The sequence below is a fragment of the Gopherus flavomarginatus genome, chromosome 4, assembly GCF_025201925.1.
Source record: "Gopherus flavomarginatus isolate rGopFla2 chromosome 4, rGopFla2.mat.asm, whole genome shotgun sequence".
Taxonomy (NCBI): Eukaryota; Metazoa; Chordata; order Testudines; family Testudinidae; genus Gopherus; species Gopherus flavomarginatus.
The window spans coordinates 122,392,738-122,419,554 of NC_066620.1; the positions used below are offsets into that span (position 1 = coordinate 122,392,738).

The 26,817-nt window shown below is 44.4% G+C and overlaps 1 protein-coding gene across 1 annotated transcript in view; it reads left to right on the forward strand.

Annotated features, from left to right (window-relative positions):
- The window catches only part of LOC127050079 (triadin-like), a 156,932-nt gene extending 134,918 nt beyond the window's left edge, over positions 1 to 22,014 (forward strand). Inside the window, exons 35-36 of the mRNA XM_050951612.1 lie at positions 17,877 to 17,915; positions 19,136 to 22,014. Of these exons, the coding sequence (XP_050807569.1) occupies positions 17,877 to 17,915; positions 19,136 to 19,281 (185 nt within the window). The 3' untranslated portion in view covers positions 19,282 to 22,014. The remainder of the gene's footprint in view (positions 1 to 17,876; positions 17,916 to 19,135) is intronic.
- The last annotated feature ends 4,803 nt before the right edge of the window (positions 22,015 to 26,817 follow it).

Below are 26,817 nucleotides of genomic sequence, written 5' to 3' on the forward strand. Positions count from 1 at the left end.
AAAATGAAAGTTTTAGGGCCAGATTCAAAGCCTATTGAAGCCACTAGAAAGTCTCCCACTTCAGTGAGTTTTGGATTAGACTCAAATCAAAGATTAAAAACAAAAGGTCAATGCCTGGTTTAATTATAAGGAAATTGATAGCCTGTCTCTGTAGTACCATCATAATCTATTATAAGCTACACACTTAATATCTCAATACATGGGACTTGTTCTACCCTTTGAAACATGTATATCCCTGTGAAGACTGTGGAAGTTTTGTACAAATACAGCGGACACTATGTAAACCTTGTGAATGGGCTGGATCCCTGCTGGACCCTTTGCAAGTGCACATGTATACTGAGTTCTTGTCCAAACTAACCCCCTTTCTGGGGGGTTGGCTTTATTGTTAACTAGAGCCATGCAAATGACTGCCAGTGAACAACAACAACAAAAATCAGTTCCAAAAAACTAGGGGGTGGTGTGGGGAGAACTGGTTTGATTTGAACTGAAACTGAGTTCTTGTTGACGTTCTGGTGAACTGAAAAAAGATGGGAAAAAATTGTTTCAGGATGAACTAAATGTTTTGTTCAACTTGAAATGAAATGTTTTGTTTCGGGTATTTTGACCTTTTCTAATAAAAGCAAGGGAAATGAAAGGCTTTATTCATAAAACTGAGGAGTCCTTATTATACCAAATAGCCCAATGATTAGGGCACTCACCTGAGATGCCCAGGTTAAGAGCTATTATGGAATAGCAGACTCTAAGGGTATGTCTACACTGCAATTAAAAACTCACTCCAACCTGAGCCCAAATATCTACACTACAGTTAAATAGCTCTTTAGCCTGAGCCATGTGAGCCCAAATCAGCCAGCCAGCCACAGGTTTTCAGTTGCAGTCTAGACATACTCTATGAGCCAGTATATAAATGCAGAGCTCTTCTATTGACTCATCCTAAACTGTGCTAAACCCCTATGTTAAACTTCAGGGTGGTCACTGCAGAGTTGTGCAGGCAGATTGGTATAAGAACGGCATACTAGGTCAGACCAAAGGTCCATCTACCCCAGTATCCTGTCTTCCGACAGTGGCCAATGCCAGGTGCCACAGAGGGAATGAACAGAACAGGTAATCAAGTGATCTATCAGAGGCCAGGCAAACAGAGGCCAGGGACACCATCCCTGCCCATCCTGGCTAATAGCCATTGAAGGACCTATCCTCCATGGATTTATCTATTTCTTTTTTTAACTCTGTTATAGTGTAATTAACTCCAACTGCAATAAGGCCCAGATTTGAATTCCCCCTTTGGAAGCAGGGTTTGAACCCAAGTCTCCTAGTTTGTGCTCTAACTACTAGGCTATTGGCTATTCTAAGGTAGGGCTCTCTCAAACTCTTGTGCTAATGCTTTTACACTTTGCATAAATCTTTAAATAGTAATTGAAGCCAAGATGAAACGCAGGTGTTCCCCTTCCCAGGAGCATGCTGTAACTATTAGTCATTCCCACTCTTTCTCTCAAGCCCAATGACTATTCAAGTATTTTGCCTCAACAGGAGAGATTCATTGAGACTCACTGTAGAATAGCCAATTATCTTGTGGTTATGGCATTCATCGGGGGTAGGGGCAGCCTGACTTCAAGTCCCTGATATAGGTAGGTATACAAACCTGGGTCTCCTACATCCTAGGTGAGTGTCCTTACCATGGAGCTACTAGGCAGAAAGTCCTCATCTTCCTCTGTCTTGTGAATAGCTCCTGAATTCCCATGTGACTCTAGCCAGAACAACTGAAATATTTCATTTTGATAATGTCCAAATGATTCAGTCTGATATTTCTGAAGTTTTCCCTTTTTCATTTTACCCAAAACAATTCACTGAAATTGACAAATTCACTAAATGTTTCCGTCAACCTAATCAACATTTTTCAGCCAAAAACAAACAAACAAAAAAAATCAGCTAAAATTTTTCACTTGGATCTACTGGTAAAGCAAAAGCAATAACACAGCATCAACCACACCCTCAGCTTGGTTGTTCCTAGAATTCTCTTAAAGTTCTTCTCTCTCCTAGCTCCATAGTTCCTTCTGTCCAAAAGAGGTATTTCCACCCTGCTTTATATCATGGTTGGAGTTAATTGAACCAGTCTGTCAAAACAACTCAGTAGTGACCGCTTGGAATTTTAACATAGGGTTTTAGCATAGCCTAGGTTGAGTCAACAGAAGACTTACTATACGCCTCTACAGGATCTCAGAGTCTGCTATCCTGTAATAGCTCTTACACCTTACTTTTTCAATCCTCCAGTCATGAAAGTACGTATTAGTTACTTCCTTTCATTATTAGTTTATTCATATTATTTTGCTATACCTACACAGTACCACTGCTGCGAATGTGCTTTACAAAGCACATGGTTAGACACTGCTCCACAGTGTTCAATTAAAGATAAACCATAAGGAGGGGAGCAGGCAGTTGAAGTTTATCAGCAGTGAAAGCCTATGTTAAAGGCATATGGCATGATAATCCGTAGTCCTGAATCTTGTATAGTCATTTACTCCACTGCAAAATGAATGTGAAATGGGTATAAAATGCTAGTGAATGAGAGCGAATGCAATGGAAATCAGACCCATGGGTAGAGATCTGAAGGAGGAGAAAGAGAGGTCGTTTGGAAGGAGAAGGTTTACTAAGCATATAGCACAGCATGAGAAAAAGTAAAGTTGAGAAGGGGACAAAGGTTGTTTTCAATGACTTATTCATACTAGTGATGTTACTAAGCATTATTTAGAGTGTTAAATATACAAATGAATGTCTCTCCACATTTACTATAACTCTAGGGATAAACTGATCAGTTTTATAACTAAACATTGTATGCAAGTCATAGATTTAATGCTGCACAGAGAACCTGAATAGACTTATTTAACATGCAGTTTTAGATCCAATAATGAGATTCTGATTTGCCTAACTTTGCAGAAAGAATTTGAATAGTTGTGTTATTTATGCCTATTGGACCGTGAATTAATTTCCCCCCTCTATAAGTAGGTCAAAAACATTTCTCAGAAACAAAACTGATTGGCTGTATGTATTTAATAAATATGGAGAATTTGTGACAGATCACAAGATAAAAATCAAAGTAACTATTTAAAAATATCTCTAGAGTTGAATGATTCTGCTACAAAAGCAAATAACAATAACAAGTATCTTCATGTTCTTTATTACACAGTAAGTTCTTATCCCTTTGGCTGATTAATCTTCTTAAATCACATTGCTAAATAGGAGGGAAGAAAAGTGTGTATGTATGTATGCATTGTGACACTGCTATGATGCACCTGCTGGAACAGACACTGTGTCTAAAGTGTTGTTCTCCTCCAACAGATTTCTAGGCACATAAACTAATGCCAGAGATTACATATCAGGTGAATGTCCATGAGAACAATCCCTCTGCTACCCCTGAAATGTAACTCTTCCAGTGTTTTATTCCATTTCTTCTAACAACAACTAGTTTGGAGGCCAGAAGGACAATCTGAAAAATTTCTGATCATAGATCTTGTATCTCTAAAAATTCATAAGAAATTACATAGACCCAGTGAAGCAGGACTGATCTTATGTTTCCAAAGTTCTGATTAGTGGAAGTTGAACCCACTGGAGCCATTTCAGTTACACCATGCAGCCCAAGTCAGTGGGACCAGCTCTGTTCCAGTAATGACCCAAACAACATTGGAGGTAGTGTAGACTATTTTTACATTATTTAAATTGAACTTTACATACTTATCCCACTATTACTATTGTTGGAATTCTACAGTGAGAACCCAGGGTGGGGAGGGCATTTTAATTCAGTCTTTTCTTTCCTTATAAGAAGTTTCTTTTTGAAACTACCAGGTCTTATCCTTATAATTCCAGCACTGTTTCTTAAACTTACCTATACCTTCAAAGAGAAGAGGTGTTATTATGGGAGAAGTAATTCATCTGCATTAGAAAGTTAAAAGTGTAGGGTTTTGTTTTACAGTGGTCAACAATATATGTGGTATTAACTTCCATTTAGTTGATATCTATTACTGTCACCTTGATGGGATATTTACTGTTTGATTTTTCATGTTGCAAAAAATAAATATTTAATCATTCAGTGCAGCTTTTCAGACAATATGATGTTAATATAAAACATTAGCTGATCATGCTGGCCCTAGGAATAAGTCTGCAGAGACCTGTCACATCAACATGTCTAAAGTACATGATCAGTACACAGCTTGTGCTATCAAATCACTGTAGCTCTTCTTGTGGGGAACGAATACTAATGAAATCAACAGCACTGCAAGACTGTTACAGTTAATGGAAAAACTCCCACTGACTTCCAAGGGTTTTGGTTTGGGACCTAAATTTACTTCTGTTCTGTGAGGAAATAATTCCATGAATGATTTAACTAGTTTATTCTTTGGTTTCACAAGTGAAACTTGTCTGAATGCAGTATGTTGCCACTCTTGAAGAAGCTTTTTGCACGTTTGATGTTGGCAATCGTATTGTAGCACTCAGTTTCAGACTGCGTACTCTGATAATTTATATGCTTTGTTGAAATGTGTCTATTTTCATCAGTTAGGTGTTGCATTAGTATGTCTTGCATGGTTTATTATCTAACAGGAAGAAGTGTTTAATTAGCTTGTGGGGAGTGTTGCACTTTTGGTTCATTCACACACACAGGGTAGCTGTGTGGCTGATTATAAGGGATTGTAGGATGAAATACAATGCATTTCTCTACCTATGCATCCTCTGAGTTAAACCTTCATATGAAATGGTTCCAGAGCCAGTTAGCAAGCTGTAGAGTTTTTTAGTCCCCAGCACGACATTTTAGATACCACATGTCATGTTCAGCATTATGGCTGCTAATCAATTAGGGATTCCTCTCTCTGTGGTGACATAAGATCTGCAGATGTAAAAATTGTATTTGCTCTCAGTTTAAATTGCTTTCTACAGCTCATAATAATACAGTATTAATTATAAATAACTATTATATGTTCTTAAATTACAATATTTATAGATACATTATGAAAGCATTCTCAAACCAAGCCTTCAGTTTTGCTCCCTCGATCAATTAGAGGTACCTGCGGCAGGATTTAGGTTTTAATTACCAAATTTGTGGATGCGATTTGTAGACAGACATCTTGGGACAGATCCTAGTCCTCTTTTTATCTGGACATGGTGAACTCTGTGGGAACCAGGGGGAAAGGGGACTGTAAGCCTCCATTAAGGCTCCCTGATTCTCATGCCACAAGGTACCAGGCTGGGTCTGAGGACCAATTTAGAGTAGCATGAGGGCTGCTCTAAATTACAGCACCTACTAAGGGACCCACGGGGCCCAAACTGCATCTGTGGATTAATGCAGTATAGGGGCATCCTGTCCATCTCCTCTCTTGTGGACACACTACCTATGTCAACAGCAATAGGGGGTGATGAAGGAGCTTTTTCCTACTGGGATAATACCAGAATAATCCCACCATGATTGGCTAAAGCAGCTTTACAACTAGAATCTTCCAGCCAACACATCACAGAACTTCTACATGTCATTGGTGGATCTGGCTCTTAATCTTATTGGCTGAGCTGGATTCTCATATCACTTTCTTTGATGTCCACTTTGCACTTGCTGCAGTGCAGCTTTAGTAAAGAGTAATTAGTTGGTTTTTTGCAGTCTCCAGCCATCGGTGTTGTTAGAATTAATATCCCATTGAACATTTCATTTGCTCTTTAAACAAAGCAGCTGTTTTCAAAGAACGTTTCCTTTGTCCTAATTAAACTGACAACCCCTTTTGAAACACTTATTTCTTGTAAACTCAAGTACAGTATTAGTAGGAGTTACATGTATATGAGTGTATGTGTATGCGCTGGTAAATCTGCCTTCAGGCTTTGCTGATTGATCTGCTTTACATCATTTTTTGTAGATTAAAAAAGTGGCCGTTCCCTTTAAATTCCTGGCCCAGGTGTACTTTATTGATAACTGTACTGCTAGTATTTTGTTGTCCCAACCTTAACTCAAACTCCAAAGTTTATTTCTTCAGCGCAGTCTAGAAACTATACAAGGTAAACTAGGACAGCAAACCTTTTAAATTCTTAAGAATGCTAAAACTTGTCTTTTGCTACCAGAACATGATATTTGAGAAGACTTTATTAAAATGGTTGTTTCCACCATGATTATTTTTTTGCGAAATGATCATATTACTTCTTTCATTCAGTGGTAACTCTGAACAGTGTTTGTTGCCAGCCTCGAGATTTATATAGTTATAAGCCTCAATATTTATAGGGCAACCATTCAGGATTTTTTTACATCTGCTAATCAAACCCTATCGCATAAACCTCACTTTTGTAAAGATTTCAAATGTGACCTGCTTTGAGACTTTCCTTCCTTTTCTTGCATAGTTTGAAGGGCAGTGCTGTACTTTAGACATTTATTCCATTGGACACTTTTCTAGCCTACAATTTTGTTTTATTTTCAGTGTTGATGTAGCTGCATGGATCCCAGGATATTAGAGGGACAAGGTGGGTGAGGTAATGTCTTTTATTGGGCCAACTTCTGCGGGTGAAAGAGTTTTTTCTGTTTACACATATCTTCTTCAGGTGTCTGTATAAGTTAAAACTCTTTCACCCGCAGAAGTTGGTCCAATAAAATATATAACCTCACTCACTTTGTCTCACTCTTCTATTTATCATTTTTATTTTGGGTGTGGATTTTCTCTGTATGGTGCTCTCCAGAGAGTTGCCTGGTCTTCATAGCTGTAAACTGCTAAGCTGAAAAAGAACACAAGATGTGAAAGCTAAAATACAATCTGTATGCTGCTATGTTACATGTGGTCCAAGAGAATCATGCAACAGAGAGCTAGCTCAGAATTGTGGGACTTGGTAATTGGCTCTTGGAGTCATAGGCATAAAAACACTGCACCTGATAGTGAGGTTCTGTGAAGATTTGAGAGAGCTTCAGTGAAGGGTAATTTTATGGGTCCCTCCCACCTGCTCATCTCTCACCTCCTATATTGATGAATAAGACTTGTAGTTGTCCTCTTGGTTCCATTCTATTTTTCCTCCATTGCTGCCTTCAGATTCTCATGTCAGTGACCTTCCCTTGAGTAGAGGGTCTTAGACTCTAGTTCCCTCCACAGACCATTGTTGTTGTCTTGGAATTCACTAGAGTGGGTACCAAACACTGACACAAGTTGCTCCCCCCCTCAGAAGAGAATGTACTTCTTCTGCGGTGCTTCAGCCCATGCGCTTTGGAGGAGAGAGTCACTGAACATAAACATATGATGTGAACTCTCATACTCCATGTGATAACATTTCCCCTATTCGATCACGAGGCCATCCTAAATACCAATTTTAATAGCAGTTTTTAATTAAACAGATTAAATTATCTTTATAGTACATCTACTAAATGGGATATGTGAACTATAGTACAGTGTTTGCCAAGAGAGAGAGCATATAGGAAAAGTTCCAGCATTAATTGTCATACAGTAGGTTACAAGGCATCAGTTTATTTTCAGGATGTGCATTCAGGTACAGCCTGCATTTCTTTTATTGTGTAGCCAAGACAGAAAATGAGATGTGGAAGAAATATCCTCATGAGGGACAGTTTTTCTGCTGCTGTCTCTGATACAACATTATAGTGATGAAAAATGTCATTTTAGAGTGGATGCATGAACTGATTTGGAAAGCTTCTGACCTTCCCTGCTGATGTGTGTGATGTTCCCCCACCCCCATTAAAGTATGTTGGTTGTTTCCTGGAGGCCTGACCGAGATTATTTTTCTGGTATCATTGAGCAATAAGAACTAAGGGGGTGAATGCTCTAAGAAAAGCACTCTTGTTATTGAAGAAAATGGTGAACTTGTATGTCAAATGTTATTTAAAAAATTCCATTTTGTTTTTAAATTGAGAAGCCAGTGTCTAAATATCCACCATATGATGATTTGAAGGGAAGAACATTTCTGCTACTGCAGGAGCCCTAACATTTAGCTTTTGGTATTCAGATTTAATTGACAGTTATAAAGCTGTCTTGTATGTTTATTATGCACGTGTAATGACTTTGGCGGATATATGAAAAAGCAGTGGTGAAGTTCATGCTGTTCAGAGAGGATTCCTGATCACTTTAGGTCTCCACCTCCTACAATGCTTTCTGTGATCAGCCTGTCGTATATTTTCATTGAGGTGTTAGAGAGAGCCCAAATAGGCAAAGTTGCAAAACACAGGCAAATCTCCCCCAGCCCCCGCCCCCACTGAGCAGTCAAATCAGTACCTTAGAAGAACCATTAATTTGAACATACTGTAATTATTTTCTCTGCATGTTTAATTTTTGATTGTTTAATAAAAATACAGTATTTGCATTCATAATAGATGGAAAGTAATCAGTAAGAAACCAGTGAAATTGTCTCTTCTTCCCTCGTATTCCTAATTGCTTACTAATTAGTTGCTTCTAATGCTATGATTTCTATAATGCTATGAATTTTTGTGCTTTGTTGAATTGTTTAATGTTATTAGGGAAACCAGTTAATGAAATACTTTGGTTCAAACGTCAAGTCTCTAGTAACAAAAATTACTAATGATTGTTTCCGTCACACAGTCTCTATTATTTTTCTGACAAGCCTACCACCATTTCTTCTGAACAAAGCTACTTCTCTTTAATAGAATATATCTCCTACATGACCTGCTTCTCATTCTCAAGTAGTGCTCTTATTCACAAAGAAACAGGACTGGAATCATAGAAAAGTAGGGCTGGATGGGACCTTGAGAGATCTAGTTTTTGTATCGAAACAGAAACATTTCTTCAGTTTAGATTTAGGGACATTTGTCTTTTCTTCCTGAATCACCCAAACACTGAATAGACCATGAAGAAAAAATCAGATTGTTTTATTCCACTGTAATTACACAGCGCCAGTTAGACGCCTAAGTCTTTCTATAAACCTAGCCCTCATGTATTCATTTAATTTGTTATGGTGTTGATTGCTTTTGTTTTCTTAGTGGTAGGTTTAGTTTTAGTTATTTCTGAAGACTACCACTAAAAAATCAAAAGTTAACATGGAGGGTCAGGAACAGAATATCACATGTGGATGGAGCACCTGGGCTCATGCACTGGAGTACTAACACTAACATAGGGCTGGTCTACACTAGGGGAGGGGATCGATCTAAGATATGCAACTTCAGCTACGTGAATAGCGTAGCTGAAGTCAAAGTATCTTAGATCGAGTTACCTACCGTCCTCATGGCGCGGGATCGACGTCCGTGGCTCCCCCTGTCGACTCTGCTACCGCCATTCACGTTGGTGGACTTCTGGAGTCGACAGGAGCGTGTTTGGGGATCGGTATATAGTGTCTAGATGAGACGCGATATATCGATCCCTGAGAAATTGATTGCTACCCGCCGATATGGCCGGTAGTGAAGATGTACCCATAGAAATGGGAAATGGATGTGCTGCTCCTGTGAGCAGAGCACACCAGGATATTAGGACTTAGTAGCAATATCATGGATACAGCAGCACCAGGCAGAAATATAGAATGTTGCCATGATCTCATTTCTAGTGTAATAGGTAATACATATTCTGTAGTTTATAGTATTGTCTAGAAAAAAAGGGAAACAGTAAAACAATACACCTAACACAATGGATCATTCTTCTTCGAGTGATTGGTCATATCCATTCCAGTTAGGTGTGCGTGCCGTGCATGCACGTTTGTCGGAAACTTTTTACCCTAGCAACTCCAGTGGGCCGGCAGGTCGCCCCTTAGAGTGGCGCCGCCATGGCGCCTGATATATACCCCTGCCAGCCCACCCGCTCCTCAGTTCCTTCTTACCGCCGTGTCGGTCGTTGGAACTGTGGAGCGCGGCATAGCTGTCCTCCACGTCCCTAGCTCTCCTTGTTCTACTGTTTATAGTTGTAGTTAGTAGTTAAGTGTAGTTAGTTAAGTAGTAATATAGTAAATAGTGTAAATAATATTTGTAAATATTTGTTAGCCGTTTTGGGCCGTAGCCCTTCCCGGAACCCGGCACCGGGCTCATGCCTGGTTCGCCGGGCTTCAAGCAATGTGCGGCCTGTAAGAAGCCGATGTCGACCAGCGACCCCCACGACGCGTGCCTAAAGTGCCTGGGGGAATCGCACATATCGGACAAGTGCTGCATTTGTAAGGCTTTTAAGCCTAGAACAAAGAAGGAGAGAGACCAGAGACTTAGGACTCTCCTCATGGAAGCGGCACTCGACCCGGCAGCTTCGCAGACCGTCACCTCGACACCGGCACCGGATCGCGCCGGCACCGGAAAGACTCCCCGGCACCGACCTTCCCCGGCACCGGGTACAGAAACAAGGCCCTCGAAGTCTGCAACTTCATCCAGACAGACTCGAGTGGAGCGCCCGGCACCTACATCTGCCGCGGCGCTACCGACAGGGATCCCGTCGACTCCGGGCCCGGAAGGTCCGTCGAGTCCGGTCCCGCCGAGCTCCCCCATAAGATCTGGGGTTGAGCTATTGGTCCCATCGACGCCGGAGACCTTCGCCTCGGCATGGGACCTCATTGCCCTGACTGAGCCAACTCAGCCTCCACCCCTGGTACCTCCGATGCGGGTGGCGTCCAGAGGCAAACCAATGATGAGAGCGCTGTCTTGGGACTCATGCTCGCCGTCGAGGTCCCGGCACCGTGGTCGCTCCAGATCTCGCCGCCGCTCGCAGTCCCGGCACCGCTCCCCTCGGTGGTACCGGTCGTACTCGCGGCACCAATCGGCCTCCAGACGGTCCCGGTCTGGTTCCAGCCACCGATACCGGCACCGGGACTCTAGGAGCCATTCCCGCCGTCGATCAGCACCCCGGTCGACCTCCCGGCACCGAGCTGGTGGCAGGTCCCGGTCCCGGTCGACCTCCCGGCACCGCGTCGGTGGCAGGTCCTGGTCCCAGTCCCGGCACCGAGTCAGCGGCCGGCACCGGTCCCGATCCCGGCACCGAGTCCAAGACAGACCCCGGTCCCGATCCCGGCACCGGTATGACTCCCGGTACTGGTGTCCGGCACCGAGAACATCTTCGGCGCCAGGATGCGGAGACTCTTACCAGCCGCGGTCGGCCCCTCCATGGCCTTCCAGACAGCCGTCGGTGTCATCGCAGGCTGACAGTGTATATGCGCTGGGCACTGACAGACAAGCGGCCCTTTTCCAAGACCCTCCGCAACAGGACCAGGGACCGCAGCAGTAGGGGTTCTGGACACCCTGGGCATATCACCAAGCCCAGGGCCCCCAACAGCTTCCTCCTAGGCCTGCGACGACAGAGCACAGGGCGCCGGAGGCGTCGTTGTCTCGCCCCCCCCACTCCCTGGACGGGGAGGATGGGTCAAAACAACAAGACCCTGAGCTCCCTCCGGAGTCAGAGGCGAGGGCTGAGGCAGACCCCCCGCTGGACACTCTCTTGCCGGGGGTCTCCTCATCATCTTCTCCCGATGAGGCGGTGGCAGGCATTTCTTCCAATAGCCCTCCTCCGCTAGATCTCAGGGCACATCAGGACCTCCTCAGGCGCGTAGCACAGAACTTGAGCCTGCAAGCTGAGGAGGTCTCTGAGATCGAGGATCCTGTCGTCAGCATCCTCTCCTCCGATGCTCCCACTAGGGTCGCCCTGCCCTTTATTCGAACGATCCAGGCCAACGCCAATACGATCTGGCAATCGCCGGCCTCCATCCCCCCTACTGCACGGGGAGTCGAAAGGAAGTACATGGCCCCCTCCAAGGGCTATGAGTACCTCCATGTTCACCCGACACCATGCTCCCTCGTGGTACAGTCGGTGAACGAGAGGGAGCATCATGGGCAGGAAGCCCCAGCCCCCAAATCCAAGGAGGCCAGGCATATGGACCTCCTCGGCCGCAAGGTCTATTCAACGGGGGCCCTTCAGCTCAGGGTTTCCAACCAGCAAGCCCTTCTTAGCCACTACGCCTTTAACTCTTGGGTGGCAGCGGATAAGTTCAAAGAGCTGTTGCCACAGGAGGCGCGTCAAGAATTTGCGGCGATTCTTGACGAGGGCAAGAAGGTCGCAAGAACCTCGTTGCAGGCCTCCTTGGACGCTGCGGACTCGGCTGCCCGTACCCTCGCCTCGGGGGTGACGATGCACCGCATCTCCTGGCTTCAGGTTTCTGGCCTTCCACTGGAGCTCCAATACACCATCCAGGACCTCCCGTTCGAAGGCCAGGGCCTGTTCTCGGAGAAAACAGACCCAAGACTGAAAAGTCTCAAGGACAATCGGGTCATTATGCGCTCCCTTGGGATGCACACGCCTGGGACGCAACGCAGACCCTTCCGGCCGCAACAACAGCAGCAGCGCCGGCCGTACCCCCAGTTCCACCAGCGGCAGGACCTTAATAGGCGCCGCGGCAGAAATGGCAGGCGCAGGCAGTCGGGGAATCAAGGGGGGCAAAACCAAAGCTCCTGTAAAGCCCCACCTGGACCTAAACCTTCAGTTTGAAGGTGCGCCCGAGGACGTAGTACCAGTGTCCCCCATGGATCCTTCCCCCTCGTTTTCCAACCGCCTTTCATTTTTCCTCCAGGCATGGACCCAAATAACATCCGACCGCTGGGTCTTACACACGGTGCAGACGGGATACCCTCTGCAGTTTATATCTTTTCCTCCCTCCCGCCCCCCACCCTCGTCCCTCTTCAGGGACCCCTCTCACGAGCAATTCCTCCGCCAGGAGGTGCAGACGCTCCTCGACAAAGGAGCTATAGAGGCGGTTCCGGAGAACGAGAGGGGCAAGGGGTTTTATTCCCGCTACTTTCTGATCCCCAAGGCCAAGGGAGGCCTCAGACCTATCCTCGACCTGCGAGAGCTCAACAAATATCTAGTGAAGTTGAAGTTCCGCATGGTATCCCTGGGGACCATTATCCCATCCCTGGATCCTGGAGACTGGTATGCCGCCCTCGACATGCAGGACGCTTATTTTCATATTGCCATATGGCCACACCACAGACGTTTCCTTCGGTTCGTGGTCGACCGCCATCACTACCAATTCGCGGTCCTCCCGTTTGGCCTCCCTACGGCTCCGAGGGTATTCACAAAATGCATGGCTGTCGTTGTGGCACATCTTCGGCGCAGTCGCATTCACGTGTTCCCTTACCTCGACGATTGGCTAATTCGGGGCACGTCAGAGCTGCAGGTCCGCAGCCACGTCCGCAGGATCACTGGCCTGTTTGCTACCTTGGGCCTCATGATCAACGTGGACAAGTCCACTCTGCTCCCCTCGCAGAGGGTGGAGTTCATTGGGGCCGTCCTGGACTCCACCTTGGCCAGGGCCCTTCTACCGTTGCCCAGGTTCCAGTCCTTGTCGGCGATCGTTCAGCGCTTGCTGGCAGCCCCCCTGACATCGATACGGACATGCCTAACCCTGTTAGGCCATATGGCGGCCTGCACGTTTGTGACAGGGTATGCACGGCTCCGCATGAGGCCCCTCCAGTCTTGGCTCATCGCACATTACCGGCCGGCAAGGCAGTCACTAGACATGCTTATCACAATCCCCCAGGGGGTGTTGGATTACCTCAATTGGTGGCTAGACCAGTCCGTCATGTGTGCGGGGCTCCCATTCCACCCACCCCAGCCCTCGGTGTCCCTAATGACGGACGCCTCAGATCTCGGCTGGGGGGCCCACCTGGGAACCCTGAGGACACAGGGCCTGTGGTCCCTGCAGGAGGTGGAGCTACACATCAACATGCGGGAGTTGAGAGCGGTCCGCCTTGCTTGTCAAACGTTCTGTCACCAGCTTCGAGGTCGTTGTGTCACGGTATTCACCGACAACACGACGACCATGTACTATATCAACAAGCAGGGCGGCACCAGATCCTCTCCCCTATGTCACGAGGCGATGCGACTCTGGGACTTTTGTATAGCCCACTCCATTCACCTCACGGCTTCCTTCCTCCCCGGAGTACGGAACACGCTGGCGGACCGCCTGAGCGGATCCTTCCTCGCGCACGAGTGGTCCCTCCGCCCGGACGTCGCCCTCTCGAACTTCCAGAGGTGGGGTTGTCCCCGCGTGGACCTCTTCGCGTCCAGGGGGAACAGGAAATGCCAGGCGTTCTGCTCCTTTCAGGGCCGGGAACCTGGGTCTATAGCGGACGCCTTCCTTATTCTGTGGACGACCCACTTCTTCTACGCGTTCCCCCCGTTCCCGCTGGTCCACAAGGTCCTTCTGAAGGTGCGCAGGGACAGGGCCCGCGTGATCATGGTAGCCCCAGCGTGGCCCAGGCAACATTGGTACCCCATGTTGCTGGACCTGGCCATAGCCAACCCAGTTCCCCTGCCCCTTCACCCGGACCTGATCACCCAGGACCACGGTACTCTCTGTCACCCGGACCTCCAGTCGCTGCACCTAGCAGCGTGGCTCCTGCGTGGCTGACCAGATCCGAGTTACGCTGCTCCACCCCGGTACGTGAGGTACTCTTGGGCAGCAGGAAGCCTTCCACTAGAGCGACGTACTCGGCCAAGTGGAAGCGTTTCTCCTGTTGGTGCACGGAGAGGGGTTTCCTCCCGATGGAAGTTTCGGTGGCCAATATTTTGGACTATATTTGGTCCCTCAAGCAACAGGGCCTGGCGATATCGTCCCTTCGGGTCCACCTGGCGGCTATCTCCACCTTTCATCCGGGTGGGGATGGCCGCTCCGTTTTCTCTCACCCGACGGTGACTAGATTCCTTAAGGGGCTGGAACGTCTATACCCTAAAGTCCGACCCCCTGCCCCTACCTGGGACCTTAACCTGGTTTTGTCTTGGCTCATGGGGCCCCCCTTTGAGCCGTTAGCGACTTGCTCCCTGCTCTATCTTTCTTGGAAGACTGCCTTTTTAGTAGCCATTACCTCAGCTAGATGGGTGTCGGAAATCCGGGCTCTCACGGTAGATCCCCCGTATACGGTCTTCCATAAAGATAAGGTGCAGCTGAGACCGCACCCTGCCTTTCTCCCCAAGGTGGTCTCAGCCTTTCACGTCAACCAGGAGATCTTCCTCCCAGTTTTTTTCCCGAAGCCTCATTCTTCACGCAGGGAGCAACAACTCCACTCGCTTGATGTCCGTCGGGCTCTCGCGTTTTATGTGGAGAGGACCAAACCGTTCCGCAAATCCCCCCAGCTTTTCGTGGCAATAGCGGACCGCATTAAGGGGCTTCCCATTTCCTCGCAGAGGTTATCCTCGTGGGTAACGTCCTCTATCAGGACCTGCTATGACTTGGCTCACGTTCCTACGGGCCGTGTGACTGCGCACTCTACCAGGGCGCAGGCGTCGTCACTGGCTTTCCTCGCCCATGTGTCCATCCAGGAAATCTGTCGGGCAGCGACCTGGTCATTGGTCCACACCTTTGCTTCCCACTACGCCCTGGTCCAGCAGTCCAGAGAGGATGCGGCCTTCGGATCTGCAGTGCTCCATGCCGCTACTTCTCACTCCGACCCCACCGTCTAGGTATGGCTTGGGATTCACCTAACTGGAATGGATATGAGCAATCACTCAAAGAAGAAAAGACGGTTACTCACCTTTGTAACTGTTGTTCTTCGAGATGTGTTGCTCATATCCATTCCACACCCGCCCTCCTTCCCCACTGTCGGAGTAGCCGGCAAGAAGGAACTGAGGAGCGGGTGGGCCGGCAGGGGTATATATCAGGCGCCATGGCGGCGCCACTCTAGGGGGCGACCTGCCGGCCCACTGGAGTTGCTAGGATAAAAAGTTTCCGACGAACGTGCACGCGCAGCGCGCACACCTAACTGGAATGGATATGAGCAACACATCTCGAAGAACAACAGTTACAAAGGTGAGTAACTGTCTTTTCTGAAAACCACTTTCCCCCTTCCTGTTTTCAGGAGAACTGTTCCTACTATAAGGCCCAGATCCTTAAAGGTATTTAGGGGCCTAACTCCAACTGAATTCAGTGAGGATTAAGTACCTAAATACCTTTTGAGAATCTGAGCCTTGAAGCTTATCTACACTTGCTTTGCTTGCCTAACAAATAAGAAAGATGGTGCCGTGTGCAAGAGCAGATAACTCAATTTTTCATTGATTGAAAACAGAGAGAATGTGCCATCTTCTCAGCAATGGAAAAAGGAAAACAAAACAGAAGTCATTACAGATGCTTACCAGCAAGAAGGAAGAGGAAGAGAGATAGCAGTCATTTGCAAAATGACAACTGTAGGGCTGCTGCTGATTGGCTTGGTCAAGTTTAAAGGGCAAGCCCCAGAAAGGCATGTTGGAGGGGAAAAAGTTCCTCTGGAAGTTCCAATGGAAATATCCTCATATTGCTGCATATTAATTTAGTTGTATAGCTTCCTGGTTTATTAAACTGTGTACACTGATAAAAATATCTACTAACTCTCCTTTAAGGTGTGAAACAGCTTACTATATTTGCACCAGAATTTATGTATTTTCTTCTAGGGATCAAATCTGCTTAATTTACTCCTGCTGACTTTACCCTCTGAGCAAGAGGCAGTGTGCTGCTGAAGGGGAAGCTCCACAAAGCATTGTGCCAGCCACTCAGAAGCACAATTCCTCCAGAGAACCTCTCACACTAGTGGGGAGGAGAGTAGTCTGCAGTAGCATTCACAGAGTGCAGCATGCTCCTCGTCCTATTATAGCCAGCCACTTCTGCTGTCTGTCTGGCATGTGGAGAAAGAAAGGGAACCCTGGCTCCAACCATTTTCTTGTGGAGGGAGTGTCAGGCACAGAAACTTTTGCTCTTCCTTCCACATGCAGAGGCTCAATCTGGATATGCATTTTACACTCACAGAAGAATGAACTTACCCACCTAATCTTCTGCACAGCTGAGGAGGAGGGCACTGTAGCCATACCTGACTTAAAGGAAAAAGAACTGGTCCTTTATATGCAATGAGTTCCTTAATTAGACTGAAATTTGTTGAATCTTTTTGAACACAATAAATAAGAGGTCACCTGACCTCTGGTCAAACTATACAACATTTTGAGGTTGAGTAGCATAAACATGCTAACTAAACAGAAGAAACCAACTTTAAAAGGAACTCAGGAATAACAGAATCTAGGCCATTGTCATGCTGTATGATACTATTTGATTCAGAAGGATCCTAAATATGTGATAGTTCTTCCAAGCAATTTGAAGTTTTTAACACTTTTTTTTCAGCAGCGACTTTTCATGTTCAGCACCAAGGCACACCCTATATAACCTCTTCCTAAAGGCCAAATTATCTAAATGTCCCCACTCTCCAGTAATTTAGTGGCTACTAACAGTAGCTTGTAAATCAGACTTTTAAGTGAAATGACCATATAAATCAGAAGAGCTGAGGATTGTAGAACGGTCAGGTTTAGTATAACTTCACCAGAAAATTCTGTCTTATTTTCCCTACTCCTACAAGAGCTTTGTTTAAAAGGACTCTTATCATAAACCAGAGTGGCCAAACTTCGTGATCCTCTGAGCCATGTAGGACAATATTCAGAAGTTTGAGAGCTGGGGCAAGCCTGGTGGGGTTTGAGGCTTCTGCCCCATGAGAGTCACCTACTAGAGCTCAGGACTTCAGTCCCGCTCCTGCTGAAGCCCTGAGACCCCATTTTCCGCTGGCAGAAGCCCCTACTCCACCACCCTGCTGCAAGGCAGAAGTCCTGAGCTACCCACCAAGTGTGGTAGATGGAGAATGTGGCGGGGGGCATGGGAGACTCTATGAGCTGCACTTTAACTGTTTACTTGTAAAAGAGCCGCACTTCGCTCATGAGCCACAATTTGGCCACCCCTGTGATAGACCAGGCTTGCACCTGGAAACATGCACAAAGCAAGAGTTTTAAAATTCCAGTATTTATAGCATGTTGGGTACTTTGTCCCTTTAAATATTTTTAAATATAATATTTATTTGCAACTAGCAAGTGCATGACATACTGGTTGCCTGCTTGGTAAAACAAAAAGAACCAATTATTGACTGACTTTCTTATTTTTATATCCATTAGAAGAATATGCAGAAATAATATCCATTAAAAAAGACAAAGGTGAGTTCGTAATTGGTGATTTCCTTGCTGTAAATTATTTTTCTTTATAACAATCAGCGTCAACTGGATATTTTGTTAGATAGGTCATCTAGTCATTTTCAGAAGCATCAAATGTATCTAGTACAGTTATGATGTGTGATATTGAGCTGGACAAAGAACTAACCTTCCTGTGCATCAGGCGAAAAGACCAGAGAGGGAGAAATTGCTCAAGTGAATACACTGGCATTTGTGACAAACCGTGCAGTGCTCCTCCATTTAATGGGATTTGGCAGTCAATAAACAGACCTTGCTTCTGAGTTTCTATTACAGGGAAGCCCTGCAGTCTGTTTCATGTTAGATCGAAGAGCTAAACTTTCTTATATTGAGTGAACAGGAAAGAATAAGATATAGGCACCAGAAAATCAATTGCATGAGAACTACTTTCTATCTAGTACCAGCATTTCTCCTTTCATTTTCCCAAACGTGTAATAGTCATTCCATGGAAAACTTTAATTCCAGAGTGCAATTAACATTCCAATGCAGTTACAAAATTCAACCTTCCTGACAAATTAGGCATTTTATCTTTTGACTTTGAGCTGAAAGACCATATTCTTCTGATCCTTTAAAAGAGCTGAGAAGGTAATGGAAAAAAAGTATAACTACAAAAGGCTGAGTCTCAAGTGACACAAAGGTAGCAAAAATTCCCTATATCTTAAAACCCTGGGAAAGAGATACTTCCATGTATGATGCCAAAGTTCTGAAGAAATGATAGGGCTGGTCATTTGGAACAATTACTTGCATATCTCCAACCATGAATATTTGATAGAACTCTTCAGAGCATTCAGAATGGGTCACTGAAATACAGAGTCATTAAATGGATGCTTGGGTTGAAGGGCCTTTAAACACATACAGTGAAGCCATTCCAGGGAACAAAATTGGGACAGCTAAACAGAGTATATCTAAGGGAAATGTTGAATATAATATGGACCACTCTCAGTTGTGCTATAAAGGTTTCAGAGTGTTGAGAACATATTGACTTTAGCTAAAAATCCCATTCAGGTTTTCCTGTTGCTGACTTAGTCTAGTTTCTTACCATGTTACTCCAATTTTATGCCAGCGTAACACAGTTGAAGTTAATGGAGTTACATGAGCATTAAACTGGAGTAATACGGTGGTGAGTCAGGCTCACCATCTGGAAACTGTACATATTAACAAATTGTTTCTCTTCTTTGTTTTCCTAGCTCCAGTCCGCTTCTTCCAATGTGTCTTCCTAGATGGATATAATGGATATGGATTACAATTCCCCATTACTCCAGCCCCCAGCCATGAAAAGAGACCTGGTCAACCAAAGACTTCAGGGCGGAAGTCAAAGACATCAGGACAGTAGAGAGACATGTGATCTGTGTATTTTTGAGACTTCGCACTTTAACCCTTCTACTGAGTTCCACAGTAACTATGGTGGTACTTGTTACTGTAGACATGTGATCCAGTAGATCTCATGCACCTGGAAACGTTTTTTACTGTCTGGTGCTGAGGGAAAAGAGGTGGTGGATGAACAGTGTTCATCCAAACAATACTAATATTATTCTTGAGGAAAGGCTTTGGTGTTGAAATAGTGTTTGTCAGATTGTGCAGTTTGTTTGTGCATGTGCACTTTCCTGCCTCTTCTGCTCTTCTTATTTTTCCCCTACCTGTTCTGAATTCAGGTACATCTATTTTCCATGTAGTGATTTTTAAAGAGCAACAAATATAAATGCAAGGACTATTTCAATAAGATTGTTTTGCAAGATTACCTGGAATCCTAAATCATGTCCTGTCAATATTCAATCAGATCTCTGATACGGAAAAAGCCTCAGTAAATCTGAAAATGTGCTCCATAACTAGTGCTATTTTTATGTATAATTGACCAGTTTAGAATGAAGCTCACATCTTACCTTTAAGCTGCTCAGTGTACCATAGAAAGGTTCACTATCCAAACAGTTAATTATGAGTATTTACATTTAAGTTGAAGGCAAGCAATACAAACTTGCTATATTTGCCCCTTAAGTATGTAAAATCATAACACCTCATTTCCCTTTCATTTTGAGATCTGGGGAAGTGAGCCAAGGTGGGCCTGCCAAAAGAGAGGTGAAGCAAGGAGGTAAATTGTGAAGATCTCATGAATGGGAAGGAAATTCTTTTACTTCCTCTGTCTCTTCTTGGACAAAGTCATTATCAAGTCAGCGCAGACTGCAGATAGATCATGCTGGCCAATCATTTGTTAGAAAAAGTCAGCAAGGAAGCTATATAATCAGACATTACTTGTGAAACAAAACCAAATTTTCAAGTAAAAATACCAACATGATACAACTTGGAGCAATTAGCGAAAACAGGGCATGTGCAAGAAATCTTGTTAGTTAATTTTGTCAGATAAGATGGAAGGCCTTATAGGCTATTAGCTGGGTCTCCGTCAAAGGGCACTGTATTGTCAGTTACTTTTAGGATGGGTGCAGCGAGTAAACATGCCAGTCCTCAACCATCTTGTTTATTTCTTCAGATGGATTAGCTGTGCCAAAGAAAAGGAATGCGCTGGTACTTGACCTATGTGAAGGTGTCTGCTTGTAAATCAGTTTTGTGATTGTCTGTACATGTCTAGCAATGTAAATAATAATGCATTTTTGCAAGCTGCTATTTTTCTTCCTTACTCTATTTATGAATTTAATCTGTGAACCATATAGCTATGATCCCAGTTTCATAGTTACCATCTGAAATACCATGAATTTTAACATAACTCATGAAATAGATCCTCTCACGCCTGTAAATCATATATAGCTTTTTTTTTCAGTATAGCTCAAGATAATATTATCATAACACTGATGCTTATCTCAATAGGAAGATTGATTTACATAGGTTTCAGATAACTATGTCCCAGAAGGACTCAGGCAATTTATAATGGGATATGGAGTTTTTTTACCTCTAGGTCACTGGGTCAGATTGGTAAAGGCTGAAAGTTGTTACTTTCTGATTGATGTTCAGTGACCTATATGAAATGAGTTCTTGGTCTTAGCACACTCTGTATTATGCCTCTCAAAATCTACCATCCCACCAGATGGCCTTGACAGCCATTTAGAAACTCAATTACCATCTTGTCTCTAGGGGCTGTTCTTCCCAATCAGGAAGGGTACACACTGGGGATGTGGTTGTAGAGTGCTCTGACTCTGCAGTAACCAGAGCTGTAAGCCTGGAACTCCCAAGGTTTTTTTCAGCAGGACTTCTCCCCCCTCCATCCCCCCCAACCCCCCTCAGAGGTCCTCATCACCCCAATGTATCTTTTGTGTCTCACCACAAATTGTGTGTATTTCAGTGTGTCATTACACAGGTTGCTGTTCTATGATTTTCCTACTAAGTCTGTCTTAATGAAAGGATTATAACTTTCAGAAGGTCAGCTTATTTAATTCATAGCTTTATCCAATTCAAATGATCATCACGACATTTAATTTTTTATATATTCACAAGCTGTTGTGGTTTTTTTAGCTTTTTTTGACACTTGATTTCCCTTTTTGCTCATGTAAAAGCAGCAAAGAGTCCTGTGGCACCTTATAGACTAACAGACATTTTGGAGCATGAGCTTTCGTGGGTGAATTACCCACGAAAGCTCATGCTCCAAAACATCTGTTAGTCTATAAGGTGCCACAGGACTCTTTGCTGCTTTTACAGATCCAGACTAACACGGCTACCCCTTTGATACTTTTTGCTCATGATGACTTGGCTATTTCTCCCATTGCAATTTGATTTGGGAAAGGACAAGAATGTTTTTTAAGAGCCCATTCCTCTAGCATTTCAGTTAGATATCAGACTGGCTCTGAAGAAGTAAAACATTTGATCTGTGCTTCAATAGACAAGTGATGTAAATCTGACCATAGACAGTCACTTCCTAATCTTGGTCACTGACATGAAAACTACTAGTCACTCCTCGGTCAAAATGGCAGTCTTTTTCCTTGGGCCTTCATAAACTGAATTTATCTGAAACCTTAACAGTGCATTACTTGACCTGCATGGCTTTACTTGAATCAAACTGAAATGTTATTAAAATGTATGCTTATTCTCATCAGTTTTGGAAAATAAAACATATCTGCCTCTGGCTATTGGATGTTTTTTTATGAATCCAAGAATGGGGAAAAGGGATTTGTAACGGTAACTTGGTTCACCCATGTTGTGGGTACACACAAGCCTTCTGAATTCAGGAGAGAGTATCTTTCTGCATGAGGGACATGCTTAAGGGGCAGTTTCCTTTTAAAATCATAGAATCATAGAAGATTAGGGTTGGAAGAGACCTCAGGAGGTCAGCTAGTCCAAGCCCCTGCTCAAAGCAGGACCAACACCAACTAAATCAGCATCACAAGGCATAGCAAGATGAATCTATTCTACCATACATCACTCCTAGATCTACATAAGAATCATACAAATAAATTAAAAGTAGTATTAAAATATTTATATAAAACATATAAAACCACACACAAATGTTCTTTCCAGGGACTAGTCAGTAGTCCACACAGTGCACAATATGGCCTCTTACCAGCAGACAGAGAGAGAGAGACAAGGATAACAAAACGTTGTGACATCTGCCCTTATGAAGGGAACTGTATCAATGCAGCAATACAGTTGACTAGGTAGAAGCTTCCACTGAGAAGGATTTTGTCTATTATTTTCTATCTTGTCAATATTGTTATTGACCAGATATAATATATATTTTCTGCTACTCTCTTTTTTTTTGTCGATAAGATTAGACCTTTGTTTTGAGAGGTCTCAGTCCCCAGAGTGCCTGCTGAGGTTAGTTGGAGCTGTTGGTGCACAGCATTTCTGAAATCAGGCCATGAGGGATCTCTGTAAGAGTTCCATACAGAGTGGGCTGCTGGTCTGAGTCTCCTACTCCTCAGATGTGGTTATCATCCTCAACAAACAGGCCACAAAAATTAGTCCACTTTCAAACTCCTTCCAGCACAGAGCCTTGAGCCTTGGTTTAGAGAACTTTTAAAACAGGCACCTCTGCAGAAGAACAGGTTAGATACAGGTGGTGTTCATGGTTATACACTAGTCCTCTCCAGGGTCTGAGTCTTTGTCCCCATTCAGCAGACTGAGTCCCTATTGACAGCTCAAAACTAGATAATCAAGAATACTTAAAAGCTTGTTGTATGCTCTTCAAGATCTGGTTTATGTGAATGTTCAGTTCAGTACTGAGCAGGCAGGTCTGTCTTATTGTCAGAGCCATATGTCCTGGAGTTTGAAAGCTCAGCTTGTGCCACTGGCCATAATTACAGGCTAGCTATACTCCTAATGGTGGACTCTGTGCAGCCTGTACCATTGGTGATCCCCTACACTCACTTACACAAGTACCCTTATCCCAACTAGGGCTGCACTCAGCCTTTCTGACTCCTCCACCAGACCTGAAACTAGAAGTTGCAAAATGATGGGATTATCTTTGGGCACCCCTTCCTCAGGCAAGAGATTTTGCTTTTAGGAGCGGGGCGGTGCCATAGGACATCATCCCTGCCAGCTGAGCAGGATTGTCCCATTGCCACTGACCTCTTGCCTCATTAGGACCTGGAATGAACAATTGCTTTGGTGGGGGCCATGCAAGTTCCACTGGGGTTAGTTTACCATATTGCTAATGAAGTATTTTTGTCCACAAATATCACCATGTAGGCTGGCCTTTTCGTCTGAGAAACTCAATTTGGTCAGATAGTGGCACAAAAATGTTATTGTCAAGCAGAGAGTATGATGCTCCTGGAACTCCAGAACTCATCTCTTTTCTCTCAACAAGCAGTTCTCCATGAATACCCATCCTGGTCACCTGTATTTTCCAGCTTGACTCTTGAGTGGCTGGGCATGAGAGAAACTGTTCCCTTGGAGCAGATGGTAACCACAACACTGTGTACATGCAGAAGTCTAGTATCAGAGGGGTAGCCGTGTTAGTCTGGACCTGTAAAAGCAGCAAAGAATCCTGTGGCACCTTATAGACTAACAGACGTTTTGGAGCATGAGCTTTCGTGGATGAATACCCACTTCGTCGGATGCATGTAGTGGAAATTTCCAGGGGCAGGTATATATATGCAAGCAAGCTAGAGATAATGAGGTTAGTTCAATCAGGGAGGATGAGGCCCTGTTCTAGCAGTTGAGGTGTGAAAACCAAGGAAGGAGAAACTGGTTGTGTAGTTGGCAAGCCATTCACAGTCTTTGTTTAATCCTGAGCTGATGGTGTCAAATTTGCAGATGAACTGAAGCTCAGCAGTTTCTCTTTGAAGTCTGGTCCTGAAGTTTTTTTGCTGCAGGATGGCCACCTTAAGGTCTGCTATAGTGTGGCCAGGGAGGTTGAAGTGTTCTCCTATAGATTTTTGTATATTGCCATTCCTAATATCTGATTTGTGTCCATTTATCCTTTTCCGTAGAGACTGTCCAGTTTGGCCGATGTACAGAGCCAGAGGGGCATTGCTGGCATATGATGGTGTATATTACATTGGTGGATGTGCAGGTGAATGAACCGGTGATGGTGTGGCTGATCTGGTTAGGTCTTGTGATGGTGTTGCTGGTGTAGATATGTGGGCAGAGTTGGCATCGAGGTTTGTTGCATGGATTGGTTCCTGAGCTAGAGTTACTGTGGTGCGGTGTGCAGTCACTGGTGAGAATATGCTTCAGGTTGGCAGGTTGTCTGTGGGCGAGGACTGGCCTGCCACCTAAGGCCTGTGAAAGTGTGGGATCATTGTCCAGGATGGGTTATAGATCCCTGATGATGCATTGGAGGGGTTTTAGCTGGGGACTGTATGTGATGGCCAGTGGAGTCCTGTTGTCCAGAAGTCTATATTCTCTGCTACAAGAGCATTCTTGTTTTCAGGGCCTATCCAGAGAAAGACAGATGAGTCCCCTTGGCTTTTTTACTGACTTTTTGCACTTTCTCTAGAATGTCCTGGACAAGGACTGACTGCAAATTTGTTATGGTACCAGATTTAGTTGTTAGTGTTAGGCAAGGAAAGGCTGAACAGTCATTGTATGTCTTAGTAGAGATAACCTGGAAGGAGCCAGAGTTATTCAGCAGTTAACAAAATTAAGCTGAAGTTCCAGACTGTAACCTTGTCATGAGGCTAGCCTGCTAACTTGCTATATTTTCTGGTCAGATCATTGGTGAGCCGTAATAAACTAGCCCTATAAATTCAGGTCCACAGTCCATAGAACCCTTACTTGTCATCCCTCCAAACCCTGGAATAAAGCATCAAATAAGTTTCTCATTTTAAAGAAAACGTTCCTGGTAAAATCTCAGCCGGGATCATGATGGAGTTACAGGCCCCTTTTTCTCAAAGGGGTGGGGAAATTGCAAAAGTGCCAAACTCACTTCAGAGCATAAGTCCCACTGAAAGTCAATGGAACTGGTGCTTCTAATCACTTAGCTACATTTGAAAAAACCTCTCCCTACAAGCTTCTGGTATGGCATCTGTTTGTCACTAGGACAGAGTAGTGAGCAAAAAAGCCCTTTACATCCTTCCAAAGGGTCTTTCCAACTTCAACCCAGCTCAAGAGGTGGTCTATCTTTTTATCCATTTTCCAGAGGCAAGAAAGAAAAGATTCCTAAATATGAGGCAAGTGTTATCCATACACCTGACAAGGACACAAGCCATCAGGAGTTCAGACCATCTGTTCATCCTGCATGGAGGGCTCCAAAAGAGCTGGAAAACCTTTGTACAGCCACATAGGCAAAGAAGCAAATTATTCAGCTACAAGCAAAAAGCCTCCCTTAGCCATCAGAGTTCACTCAAGAGACGCCTCACACCTTGAATTAGATAAGACAAATATATGACTATCCTTGTACACCTCCTGCCTTCACAACCGGCTTGGTATGTGGAGGCCTGTGAAGGTCTCTTCCTGGAGAGCCACATCCCCATCCCTGCTCATGTCTCAGTGCCTACCCTATGTCGATTATTGCACTAGATATTTCTACTGCATTTATCCAGTTAGTGACAGGAGGTTGTATTACCCTCAGTCTGGACTAACAAATTATTGGACAAGATTAGCAACAAAGAGAGTGACCTTTCCTGATGAGTGATATAGCTCATTGTTGCAATCCTAAAACTATCTCACAGTTTGTTCCTAATTGGAAGTACATTTGTTCTAGCTGTTGTAAGCAAAGTGACATGCAACAGGAAAAGAAAAAAAAGAAAAATCCTTTTGAAATCAAGCCCCCAAATTGAATAATTGCAGCTGGTGTGGAGGATAAAATGAAACAATCACATCTGTTTCTTGCTTTTTTAATGGAGAGGCACCACACAATGATGGTCCTGTAGCATTAATCAGGCCAATTAAAAGGAGAACAAAGTAGAGATGTTTACACACCTCTATTTTAAAATATTTATACGGGATGATGGGACTATGGAGTTGGAACTGCACATTAATTATACCAGCCATCTTCCATGCTTTTCCTTTCAGAAGAGGAACAAGGCACGGTAGAAGCCCAGTATTCCATGCTATTATATTAGAGCAGGCTGTAGCATTCAAACAAAAAGCAAACCAACAAAAACAAAAAAACCAAGCCATCTTCAAGCCAAAATGATGAGAGCTTTCTCTATCTCTCTCTAACTAGCTTGTCTTGTCAGAGTTGACATAGCCACCCTTTCTTAAAACCAATGGATTGTTTTCGGGGGGCAGAGGAGGGAATGATGAGTGATGGATGTGTCTGTCTTTGACCACTGTGAAGAGTCTCGATGTCCAATGAGAAGGTCTGAATGAGCCATTGCTGCATGAGAGATTTTAAAGCATATGGTTTTTAACGGTATGTTCTGATGCCATACACACTTATATAACCAAAGGTCAGCCAGTGAGAAGGATGGTACCCACCCTAGCATAATGAGATATCCAAGAGGTTTGTAAAGCAGAGCAAGGAAACTGTAAAATTGTCATT